Here is a 12,877-nt window from a genome sequence, read left to right on the forward strand (position 1 = left end):
AGAGTGGCTGGAGCCTATCCCAGAATGCCTTGGGTGAAAGGCAGGGAAACACTGTAGACAGGGCACGGCGTGAAGACAACACCGCTATAGTTTAAAACGCATTTGGCTACAACAAGAGAAGTCAAATAGTTTGTTTAGGACACTATCAATATTACTGAGTTACGACTGTGATCACAGTGCATTACAGCAAGAAGCCCAATGTTGGATAGAAGCATTGCCTGGCTACAGTCAATTCCAAATACTGATTACTGACTATGAACAGAACACCTTCTGTATATATTGTTGTTGAAATTGATATTCAAAAGATTTTAATTTGGAGTAATTCCAATCACACTGACGTTTGCTTCCCAAAATAACTGCAGTCCATTAAATAGGTTGCAAAGGCTCCAAAAGAGCACTAAACAATTTATTTATTTACTCGCTCTAATGAAGCAAATACAAATGCAAACGTTTTTGCTGTACATATTTGCTGTTAAAGACAAGAAACCCCATGTTGCGTGTTTATTCATTATCCCCCATGACTTCCCAGCCTCTGAAATGATAAAGTGAACAGAGGTTTTTTGAGGTCACACCACAGGTTTCAGAGACACCCCCAACGCAGTGCATTAATTACCGAGAATGTGGACTCTTCTCATACACATTTATATGCATGCAAATAGGAAATATCAACCCTGCAAACCACAGAAGTCAGCACATCGAATGACTGAGCTGCTGCAGATTAACTCACTTCCTGACAGCAGAAATAGAATGAAACGATGCTGCAGGTTTCAACGAGGTTGTCTGAAAAGTCTAAATGGACAGCCCTGCTGTGTCTATAGGTAAAGAGCGTTCAACAACAAAGAGCCTATTCAAACATTATCAAGAGAACTCATTCGGAAGCATCATACATACAGTGCATGCAAAACAGAGCTGCTTACCGCCACATTAGGCTGGCCACATCTATGCTACTGCACTTCTGACATTAAACATCGACACCTTGGCTATTTTAAACCACACCAGACACTATGTGTTAAATGGGATGCGTCAATGCTGCTAATGTGCAAAAATTATAATATAGGATTACACATGCTTAATTATGTATCCCTTAACAAAAAAAATGGTGGAACATCATTTGGATAGCCCACATTTGCCTTGGGTAATCATTGCAAATTGCTCCCTTAGGAGGACAGCAATCCAGCCTAGGAAAAGCCTGAAAACTTGCAACTATGGAAATATGTTACCAGAGGGACTGTTAGTCATAATTCAGTACAACAGTGGGTGGCTTTATATCATCCCTAAACAACTCTTCCATCACCACAGCCATGGTACATTGGGCTTGATGGTGTTGTAAGTCCCCACCGTCGACTTCAAGGCACCTAACCCTAACCTTTGTCTAACCCTAGTGCCTTCCATGCAGCGCTGCCTGGAAGATGACGTTGGGGGCTTAAAACACCAAACACCGTACAACGGATGGGCAGTATCACTTAGGAAACGAAAAGGGAATTGACGGAGGCCACAGCGAGGTTAGTTAGGTCTTAGTCGAGTAAGATTTCCTTAGTCATTGTTTATGCTTTTTATACGTTTTTTTATACGTTTCTAACGACTTTTTATACGTTTCTAACGACTTAGAAACGTATGGGCCCCTCTCTGGTAAACACTAGATTTAAAGTGGTGCTTTTGCACTATTGTTTGCGAAGAAATACTGAGATTTGCAGATCTGTCGATTAAATCAGTTAGTCGATAAATTCATGAGTTATTAGACTAAGAATTTCTTTAGTCGAGGACAGCAGAAAAAAAAAGTCAATATGGATTATATAGGAGGCATTAACAATGAAAGGCAATGGACAAAACTGTTAGTGGTGGAATGTAACAAAGTACATTTACTCAAGTACTGTACTTAAGTGGAAATTTGAGGTACTTTACATTTCAGAGAGAAATATTGTAATTTTTACTCCACTACATTAATCTGAATAAAAAATGCGATGTTTTATTGTAAAATCGACTAGCCAACAATATAATGGCCTATGAGTCCAGCTGAAATGATTAGACCATTAAACACAGTTTGGATCGTTTCCAGTTTCTAAAATGTGAGGATTTTTACTTTTAATACTTTAAGTACATTTTCCTGATGATACTTCACATACTTTTACTTAAGTAACATTACTTGTAACAGAGTATTTTTACAGTGTTGTTTTAGTACTTTTACTTAGGTAAAGGATCGGAATACTTCTTCCACCGCTGACTGTTGCTTTACTGTAATTTGTATTTGGAGAAATCTCCGTGAAGTGCAAAGTTATCAACATTATCTATATATAGTAGTCATTCAGATTATTCTCTCTCTCTCTCTCTCTCTCTCTCTCTCTCTCTCTCTCTCTCTCTCCAAGTTCAAAAGGAAGGGGCCTGGCTATAAGAGCCGAGAGTCTTCACCGCAGGACAGCAGAAACAACAGATGGTCACTCCTCCCCCACATCCGTTTATCCTCCACCAACCCCCCCCAGTCCTCACTCTTTACATCCCCCCCATCTGATCCCCCTCTTTCTCCTCCTTGCTGTGGCCTCTATCAAACCGGTGTCCTTAATCCTCATCTTCCCCAGTAGTCAACCCCAACTTCTTCTTCTTCCCTTCCTGTCTCCGGCCTTTCAGCTCTATGGTCACTTCCACAACATCTCCTCTTTTCACTACTGCACATTTCTGGAGAATATATTCCCAGTGTCCCTGTCCTCCAAACCCTTTCTCCCTTTTCTTCTCATCCCACTAAACCAAGCTCTAGAAAACCTTGAGAGAACCTTTTTCTCCACAACTGCACTCCATTAAACTTCATTTCAACTCCCAATTTCTCACCCCCTTCAACAGTCTTGCCACCCCAGCTCTCTCCGACATCAAAAGCTTTTCCCCCTCCGGTTCCTCCTCCTCCTCCTCCTCCTCCTCTTAGCCCCAACCTCTGTCACCATTAATTTCACCGCTATTTTTTTGTTGTTTCTGTCTCTTGTCTGTGTCGGTCATCCTCCTTAACTTTAAGCTCTTCTTTATTCTGCTCCATTTCCTCTTTTCTCTCCATTTACCTATGCATTACCCTCCCTCACAGAAAAAAAAGGCATTAACAGATACAGTATGTCCATTACTCACCTAGAGGCTAAGATGGTACCTATAATAAATTGCACACGGGAAGCATAATCCACGAAAAGGCGCTGTTTAGCGTGATTATGTGTGTTGGAAGTTTTAATCTTTTTTAACATTTATTAGAGTTTAATTTGGCTAAGGTCGTTAAACTATGCACTAAAGTTAGGGCTGCTCGATTATGGGGAAAAAAAAAGAAAGTATAATCAAGAATATTTTGCTCAATATTGAAATCACGATTAATTAACACGACATTGACTTTTGGAAAGAGTCAGCAGTGAAAACACCTTGAACTGTGAATTTTACCTTAATGCTTTTCCCGTTTGAACTTGTTTGTTGTATTTAGAACACAAGACAAAATACGAGGTTACTTGCAAAACGTAGTGTGCAAAACAATTGCTCTTCTCGGTTACATTTTCTTTGTGATCGTTAGGAACAGATATCGTTATCGCGATTCAAATTTGATTCATTGCACAGCCCTACATAAGTGATCCATCCTAGATTTAGATTAAACAAAGAAAGATAGAGACAGGGTCAAAGCAGCTAATATTACGTGTTTTTTTTCCCACTCACTTCTGATTTGAATCAAATCAATTAATGATGACCCATTACAGAGTCATGATCCAACGGTTAGCCTACATTTTCTTAAATAATAGAGTTGCACGGTGCACCCATAGCTTTAAACAGGCCAAGACATGCTAGCATACTTACAGCATGCATCACAACTTTCCTCTCCAAAACAATCATTTATTATTTTATTGTTTTGTATAGTTCAATAAAGTGTCTTGTATAGCGTGTGCTGTGTTGATAAAGGTATAGAGTAATTGTTTCTAGTCTTATAGTTAGGGATGTGCCGATCCCAATCGCTAGTCACGGATCAGAGCCGATTTGTGCATTTCTTAACTGACTGGGGATCGGCAGTCACCTCGACCACATTACTCCAATCATTTACGTCAGCTGAGCTCAATTTGCAGCAGGACTTAAACGGTCAAGTAACTTGGCATTACTCATTAACATGTAACTGAATGTTAAAGTTAAAATAAGTTTTCAAGTAGAAGTTGATTTTTACAAAACTGTTAGCTGCAGTAAGTTAAAAGTATTAAGCTGAAGACATCTTTTAGTTACTTTGTTTACTTGTAAAAAAAACAAAAAAACAGTGTGCAGCTCTATTATCTAGGCAAATACAAGTATCAGATATTCAATATTTCACACATCAAAAAGGGATCGGGGGCCAAAAAAACTGATCAGGACATCCCTACTTCAAGTGTTTGATACAATCTGTATATTATCTATGGAGAGAGGAGTGTCAGAATGTGACTGGTGTGGCCGACAGTTATGGACAGTATTTGGACAGCTACTCTTCAGCCCAGCACCAACAAAATACTAAAGTTCAAACTAGGATTGGGCATCGAAAACCGGTTCCAACTTGGAATGGTTTCAAAAATTACGATTCCAATGGAATCGTTTTTTTATTGTAATCATTTCGTATCGTATCGTTTCGAATCTGATCAGCATTTCTAAACTTAACACAGTGTTATGTTGCAGCCATGGAGCACAGTAAGCGGGGCTCTAAAGTGTGGTTTCTTTTTTTTTTTTTTTACGTCGAAAAAGCCCGGTAAAACTGTAAATCACCATTGAATAAAAATATTTTTTTTCTCTTATCTGTGAAATAAGCATGTGACCCGTTTCAACTCCACCCCTCAAAGAACTGAAATCGAGACTAGATAAGAACCGGAATCGAAAGGAAGAATCAGAATTGAAAAAGTATTGTTAAAATCAAAACAATGCCCAACCCTAGTTAAAATGCTGTTTTAAAACAGCAGAACAATAACAAAGGGACTCCTGTTTAATCCAAAGTGGCCGTACTAGTTTCCCTCACGGATACATGCTGTAAATGTGGACATCATTAATTGAAACTGCGGGCAATTGTTTGTTATGAATGAGCTCCAGTGTTTACACAGCCCACAATGGGGTGTTTCAGACAGCCGGCATAACCAAATGACTTAGGCTAAATATAGCTGATAAAATCAATTCAAATATGCCACGAGTTTTGCTCTAATACAGATCTTTACCATCGGCCATTCCAGACACAATGGAAACTGTAATTCAAACCAGTTCACCAATCCGACTGAGATCTACTGTTACAGTAGAGGGCTTATTGTTGTGCGCTGAATGAGACCATATTAAAAATTCCAATAGACACAGAGTGACAAGAAAATACAAACCCTTGTAAATTAAAATGTAATCCGATACAACACATTTTGTGAAATGAAAGTGAGCCTGTTGTCACAACAAAACCAACTTCAAATCGAATCAGCTATCAGTCTATCGAGGCTATGATCGTTTCATTCCATACGAGTACAATTCAGCTCCTTTGCCTAGATCAGTAGTCCTTTTCACGCTGCTTATCAGTCCCAAACTGAGCCAACATTTCACACAGTCATGGTGCGGTGGCCTTGTTAATAAAACAGAAATGATGAAAACAGAAATGATGAAAGAAAAGGAAATGAAATCTATCTGCTGGTGGTTGTTTCAAGAGAGGCTTCACTTAAACCTAACCAACCAAACTAATAATGCCAAACATGCTTGTATGACTCCCATTCATATGCCTGGAGGGAGAGGACACAAAGTAACAGCTCTGTGTTTAAGTGATGTCTTTTGAAGTGATTGCTTGACCTAAAACTGCCTGGTAAAGACTAGTGAGTGAAGCCCAAGATATATAATCAGTCTTTGACCCACCAAGCATATCAACATGACAAGATCACATTAACACATATAAATGACATTTACGTGTGACGGCCTTACACAACAAGTTCCCTTTTATTTCTAGGACTATTCATTCTGACCAATGGGCAAAAGGCAGTAGCGTGGCTTTTGTCACGTAGCAGGGAAACCAATCAATCCTGAGTTCAAATGAGTGTGTGTGTGACCTGAGAGACTGTCTGACCTATTATAAAACACTCTGGATGAATGGATGGATGGATGGATGGATAGAGTGAGGCATGAATACTGTAGAAAATAAGATCCGAGAATAGAGCTGCAATATGCGATATGATTGTTGAATATCGCGATAACGATATTACTTGCGATAAATAAACAGATATTAAAGTGTACTCAGTTCTGCATTTCTGCTGCTTCAGTAGTCTGCTTAAATACAACAAGTTGCTTGTTGAATTTAAAACTAACAAAAAGGAAATAACTTCCAACTTTCTTTTAATGAACAAATTGAATATTGAATTAAACATAAAAGGCACCACTAAAAAAAGGAACGGTATTTAAAAGTGCAGTTTTCCTCTGATATTTTCTTTCAACTAACACAAACAAATCTCGGAGTGTCTTTCACGATGCTGATAAAAAAAAAAAAAAATATATATATATATATATATATATATATATATATATTATATATATATATATATATATATATATATATATATATATATATATATATATATATATATATATATATATATATATATATATTGCATTGGAAAGGGGAAGAAGATAAAGTCAAGCAAGGTAGAAGAAAATCAAGGACAGCCTGAGGAATCCCAGAAAAGAGAAAAACTGTAATGACGAATCTCCACCCACCTTGAAGACATCAGAGAAGAATCCCGAGCCAATCCACTCACAGCTGAAGTCATCAAGGCGTGTAAGACAGGAGAAGGCACTGATGAGGGCTCTGTAGGATGATGGCCATACCCGGCCCGCCTGGGGAAGGCAAGAACAGTCTGGTATCAACAAGTTAAGAGGGAGTCTCTATCGGATGGATACGCTGTAGGACCGCTGATGCAACTTGCTTGTGCGGAAAAATGAGATAAAAGTAGATTGATAATGTTGCCTTTAACCCTCATGTTGTCCTCGGGTAAAATTTGACCCGTTTTCAACATTTCTATAGCAGAAATTTGGGTTTTCTTTCAACCAAATTGCCCAAAATCAACATAGATGGTTCCATGAAACGCTCTTCACAAGTCAAATGAAGGATCAGTTCACTACTATCATTGACTTTTGGGTGTTTTATTTAATTTTATAGCATTATTCTGACTAAACTTTGACAGTCCGTGATTATCCATCAACATCCTCTGATCTTAAATGATCTAAATGGAGTGTAAAAATAGTAGTAATAAGTTGGTTTTAGCGTACACAGGTGATAGTGGGGGGAAAAAGTGCCGAAAAATGTAACAAGAAAATTGAAAAAACGTTGAAAAGAGACAAAAACGGTTTGTTTGTTTTTTTGTTTTGTCAAAAAAAGTAAATTTTCACCCGGAAGGACAACTCAAGGGTTAAGTGGGACAAGAACTAGAAGGTCTCAAAGCTATCCCGCAACCCCCTCAAACTTCAAAACCTTCCAAGAACATGAATTCTAGTGTGTATCTATTCTAAAACTCAATCGACAGAGTTAGCATTTATTTGACAATTACTAGTCTGGCATTGCCAGACCTATCTGGATTATGGTCTGGCTGCACGAGTTAACGTTCTGGTGAAGGGGATGTTTGTATTTCTTTAAACCAAACACAAACGACTTGGGCGGCGCTAAGGCCCGGATGCAGCGGCAGTGCCCTTGCAAAATACATAGCAGAGATAGCAGAAGGAGAGGAGAAAGCCTGACATTAGGGATGCACCAAAATGAAAATTCTTGGCCGAAACCAAAAACCGGAAAAGAGGAAACCAAGACCGAAAACCGAAACACCGAAAGAACGGATCGTGCAGGCAGAACGGACAGCTAGATTCAGTCTAAAATAACGTTAAGTCAAACATAATGGGAAAAGCAGGCTACAGCTAAATTAAGACTTTACAGTAATAACAATAAAGACAAGTATTGAGTGATTGTATTTTAAATGAGCACAAGTAAAGTAGAACTGACAAAACAGATGTTATATATGTTAACGTTTATTTTCAAGTTTTATTTTGAGGATCTTTTAAAGTTTACATGCTGTCTCAGCTAGCAGTTAGCCGAATTAGCCCTTTTGAGCCATTTTCGGCCGAAAATTTGAGGTGCCCGAAAATTCGGTGCATCCCTACCTGACATCTGACGTCTCTCTGCCTCGAGTAAAACAGAGTAGACAATTACTGTAGATAAGCGCACAGAATAGTTTAAGACACAGATTTTAAAGTGTGAAATGGTTCATGGACAGACATGTTTTTGGTCAGTTTGTTTTAATATTATTCCACGTTCACACAATTGTGCAACTGATGGCATGTTATTTTGTTGCGATTCCTAGAACCTCCCATAATCTATGACTGACTGTATCTCCTGCCTGTGGACAACAACTGACCCAGATGTAACTTTAATGTAAATGACTGTATAACAAAGTGGCCATAATGCATTCTGCACGTAAAAATAAAGAACAACGACTGACCTGTGAGGGCGGGCCCATGGCCATCTCGCAGACCCCTAACCCTCCGATACCATCTTTGTCCTCACTGATCCGCTCGGGTCGTGTAGGGATCCCAGCGATGGAGTTGCGTTTATTCCGGTCCATGGTGATGTGAAAGATGGTGATACCAGTGAGGGTAAATGGGCCTTCTTCTGTAATGTACCCACATGACAAGAGGACTAGATTGTTTTAATGGTGCCGAGAGCTCCACGGCAGCACAGAATTTACTCAGTTTGTGTCCTGGGAGAAAATATGTCACACACATAGACTTCAGCTTTAAATGTTGTTTAGGGCAGCCCTGGTGACACACGCTGGCTGCATCCAAGATGTTTCCTAGTAGTCGAGTTCCTCACTGCTTGTAACTGGGGAGTCCACCTGGATGAGAGGGTTTTCACATGTTTGACAGATGTATAGGGAGCCCTTGGAGACCTAGAGAAGGTAAAGAGAAAATGAACGTAGGGTAATGTATGTGGTTCCATAAAAGAAGAGTATAATGACAGTAGGGTATATTGTTTATACTGTATACTCATAGTTATGCCTCAAAGGATGCATGCATATTTTTTGTGACTCCTTGTCACAGAAAAGAATCAAGAGGACTTAACCCATTATGATCTCATTCACACATTTAGGAAAAGCTACCAACTCTTTCTTAAAAGTTTTTGTTATTTAATAGCAGCTGTAGCTGTAGACTGGGCCTTGCCTCGGTAGGATGGATGTGACAAGCCACTATTGCTCAACAGGCCCAAATGTAATGGCTGTAATAGGGGCTGATTGTCCAATTATGGGAGATTAGCCAAGGAATAGCTCAGGTCCTGGACCTTTCTGCCATCCAAAACAAAATCAACAGGTTACAAAGGGTAACAGGAAAGAAGGTGCGTGGCGAAAGGTCTCTACATTCATAAACAATGTGGCTTTTACATCTAGCTTTTAAGAACAGTTTACTCCAGTATCTCTGGATGTACACATAACTTTACAAGAAACCCCCACCTGTAATGGAAGAGCAGACAGTCCCTAGCTCCAGTGTCCTCATAGTGAGGTATTCTGCTTCTCACTGATCCATTATTGTAATTTGAATGTGTGTTGGGTTTGGACTGTTGGTTGGACAAAACAGACCTCTGAAGCTCTCACTTTGGGATTTAGGAAATTGTGATGGGTGTTGTTTTTTTTTTTTACTAAAGTTGCAGCCCTATACTCCATCTACTTCAGCTGTGTTAAAGCAAGCTGACGGAGTTGCACTACAGTGTCATTTAACTTCAGCTGCTTTTCAAATGCAATGACATAAGGTAAACATTCACCGACAAACTTTTCCTTTGTGGTTGAACTATGCCTAACATTGTCAATACTACAAAGCCTGCCATCATGTACTCTGAGATTTCTGTCCCCACAAGCAGCATTAACACATTGCATCACATATGTCAGGTGTATTTAGAAATTCACAATATGTGTGTACACCAGACACAACCGGAAATGTTCAGCAAAACCTAGTACAGTGTAGAGGAACAGCGGCAAATTTAAAAGAAATGTACAGAACTGAACTACAATAAACCAAAGCAGAGGCACAAAAGTCAATCTTAGGCCAAGAAGATGTCTCATAAGCTTGGATACTAAAAACAGCATTGAGATGAAAGAGCCAGATTCTGCCTTGGTCCGTTAGCATTACATCACAGACAGTAGACTACAGAGTTACAGTACAGGAGCTACTGGACAACTTCTGACATCATTCTTTGTCCCAGCCACATCCTTAAAAGGCTTTCTACCCTTGACTTTCCTTTTTTCTCTCCAATGACAACTCATTTTCTGCCTTACGGCAGAAATAAAAGTGCCAGGCAGTGCCAAGAAAAATGCAAGCCACAAGTACCAGGGCCAGTTCGACGCTTTCTCATTTCAGTAGCTGTCCGATCCAAGAGCGGGAACAGAGACGCACATTTCATCTATGTCCATGTATCTGAGTCAACGAAAATAGGTCAGCAAGTAAGACATTAATTCACCCTTGTTTCAAAAACAGCTATCAGCAAAAGAGAAGAGCTTCTGTAGCCACACTCCCACATCAGCGGTCAAAGCAGCCGATTCTGACTAAACACAAACGTCCTACACTTACTAGAATCTCAGGCATGCAAATGATGCAAACACACAAAAACGTCAAACTCTTTGTTATTGTACAAGATACTGTCGTTGGGTAAAAATCTATATTCCTTCAGGATGATCTTTCCAGCCAAAAGCAGTATACTGACCACCAAAAGGAATTTGTACACCCACTTCTGCGGTTAACAATGATAACAGACATCATCTAGCTAGCATCAGTCCATCAACTAACAGCCCCAACTATAGGGGAAGACAATCCCAGCCACATACTATAAAACAACATTATACCATTACAAAATACGATCTTATCACACTGTAATATTGCGCAATATGATAACCCCCAATGAACGATGCTGCAGGAAATCTTCTTGATGCAAGTGAGCAGGGATACAAAACTAAAAATAGTCAAAACACCAGTGTTCACTACTATATTTGTTTCTAAACTATACCCTGTTGCCTACATATCCAAAGGGCATGCATTTAAGACACCACAGCAAAGGGACTGTGCATAGAAAAGGGTGGAATTTTAAAAGCTGGCTCTTTTTTTTTGGGTCTGTAAAATGTGGCTTGTTGCTCCTCCAAAACAGATGGGACATCTCCAAAGCAGCCGCAGGCAGAAAGGTTTTAACAGTAGTTGGGGAGTGAACCCTATCCAGCTGTGTCCTGCTGGATTACAGACTAATAGAAAATGTCAGCAATAAATCATAACTTAAGCGATGTTATAATGACAGGTTGCAGACAGGCTCTTTGAAGGGCAAGACGCAATAAATGGGCGTGCGTGGATGCGTTTGAGAGTTACTTCTTCATGGAGAAAGACTGTGTGTACGTAGCCTTTACTTGCATCACAAAAGAAGAAATAAAAAAAACGAATAACACTATTTTAAACATGAGAACATCTACTGACCATCTAAGTAAACTATTAATAAAATGTTCTTAAAATAATTGTGTGCTTCTACATTGAGCGTAGGACATAGTAAAAAGATATCCGTTTACTTAAAGAGCCATCTTTGTCAAGTATTTGAGCAAGGTCACATTGAATAACAGTGAATAGAAGCCTCTTATCTGATCATAATCTATTGTGTTGAACTGCCAAGATATATGAGCCGGTGCATACCTGTCATTCTTCAAGGGTTTATGAACAAGTCCATGGGGCAGGGGGAAAAACTGCCCATTATCTGGATGGGCAGTTAATGAGTCAATGCTGCCAAAACAGCTCGAGTCATATTAAGTAGAGGTGGTAAGATGAAGAATCAAATGTTGGATTATAACGTCTTTTAATTTGTTGGGTGAACCAGACAGAAAATGTAAACAAACAAAAGCAGCAATAGCCTGTATTATCTTGTAACGTTACTTGTTGTTAAAGTTTAGCTGACTTAACTTACCTGTTGTTATTTCAGAGTCGTTTGGAAGAACAGTTTAAGCTGAGTTCCATGCCTTTTCCCCCGGCTAGCGTGTGTTGAAAAAGCAAGCGAACACCCCCCGAAACAGAGAAGTTGGTAACGCAGCTCCACGCTCTGTGGCTAGTTTGTCAACAAAACTAAGCTAAGAGAAAAGCTAACAAACATTAGCCTGAGCTTCACTAACACACGCAAAACGGGAAGTTTTTCGTCGCCGACGGCTTAAGAGTCCATATACCCAAAGGCTCAAAGTGACCTCGAAGTCTGTTTCTATCGTCCTTGTTTCCTCAAAAGAGCAAAGGACGGTGTTTGTTGTACCGCGGCCCGGGATAATATTTCAGGCGATTGTTGCTGTTTGACAGCTCCGTCGTCTCCCTTCGCTCACACCCGAGTAAACTCCCACTGGCACCGCAGTAAACTCCCACTGGCACCGCCCACATTTGATTGGCAGGTAAATTAACCAATCAATAGCCAGGAATATGTGTGTGTGTGTGTGTGTGTGTGTGTGTGTGTGTGTGTGTGTGTGTGTGTGTGTGTGTGTGTGTGTGTGTGTGTGTGTGTGTGTGTGTGTGTGTGTGTGTGTGTGTGTGTGTGTGTGTGCGCGCGCGTTAAACTCTCAAACGGTTAATGTAAATAAAAAATAACAAAATAAAATGCACAGAATTCAAAATAAAACTAAAATATGAAATCAAAAAAATTATACGCTCAAATGGTAGGTTTTGAATTTTACTCATAAAGAAGATTAAATGGACACAAGGAGTAGAATCATCAGCTTTGATCGTAAATGAGCAGGTTCAAATTTATTTGTCTATCACTTCTCATAAATGCAGTTCAAAGTGCGTTACAGAGGGTCAAAGAGAGGCATATACAGCAACATAATAAATAAAAATAATGAGAAGAGCCAGAAGCAGCCGTAGAGAGACA

General features: G+C 39.5%; 1 protein-coding gene across 2 annotated transcripts in view; it reads right to left on the minus strand.

Annotated features, from left to right (window-relative positions):
• tesk2 (testis associated actin remodelling kinase 2) overlaps nucleotides 1-12,373 on the minus strand; it is a 44,120-nt gene extending 31,747 nt beyond the window's left edge. Inside the window, exons 1-4 of one of the 2 annotated variants that reach the window (XM_028593850.1) lie at nucleotides 11,939-12,373; nucleotides 8,738-8,903; nucleotides 8,457-8,626; nucleotides 6,688-6,807 (exon numbers count right to left, since the gene is read on the minus strand). In XM_028593850.1, coding sequence (XP_028449651.1) covers nucleotides 6,688-6,807; nucleotides 8,457-8,579 — 243 coding nt within the window. In that variant the 5' untranslated portion in view covers nucleotides 8,580-8,626; nucleotides 8,738-8,903; nucleotides 11,939-12,373. Of the gene's footprint in view, nucleotides 1-6,687; nucleotides 6,808-8,456; nucleotides 8,904-11,938 lie in introns of both variants that reach the window. The other variant, XM_028593849.1, reaches the window with a different exon arrangement.
• Nucleotides 12,374-12,877: the final 504 nt, after the last annotated feature.

The sequence above is a fragment of the Perca flavescens genome, chromosome 12 (genome assembly GCF_004354835.1).
Source record: "Perca flavescens isolate YP-PL-M2 chromosome 12, PFLA_1.0, whole genome shotgun sequence".
Taxonomy (NCBI): Eukaryota; Metazoa; Chordata; class Actinopteri; order Perciformes; family Percidae; genus Perca; species Perca flavescens.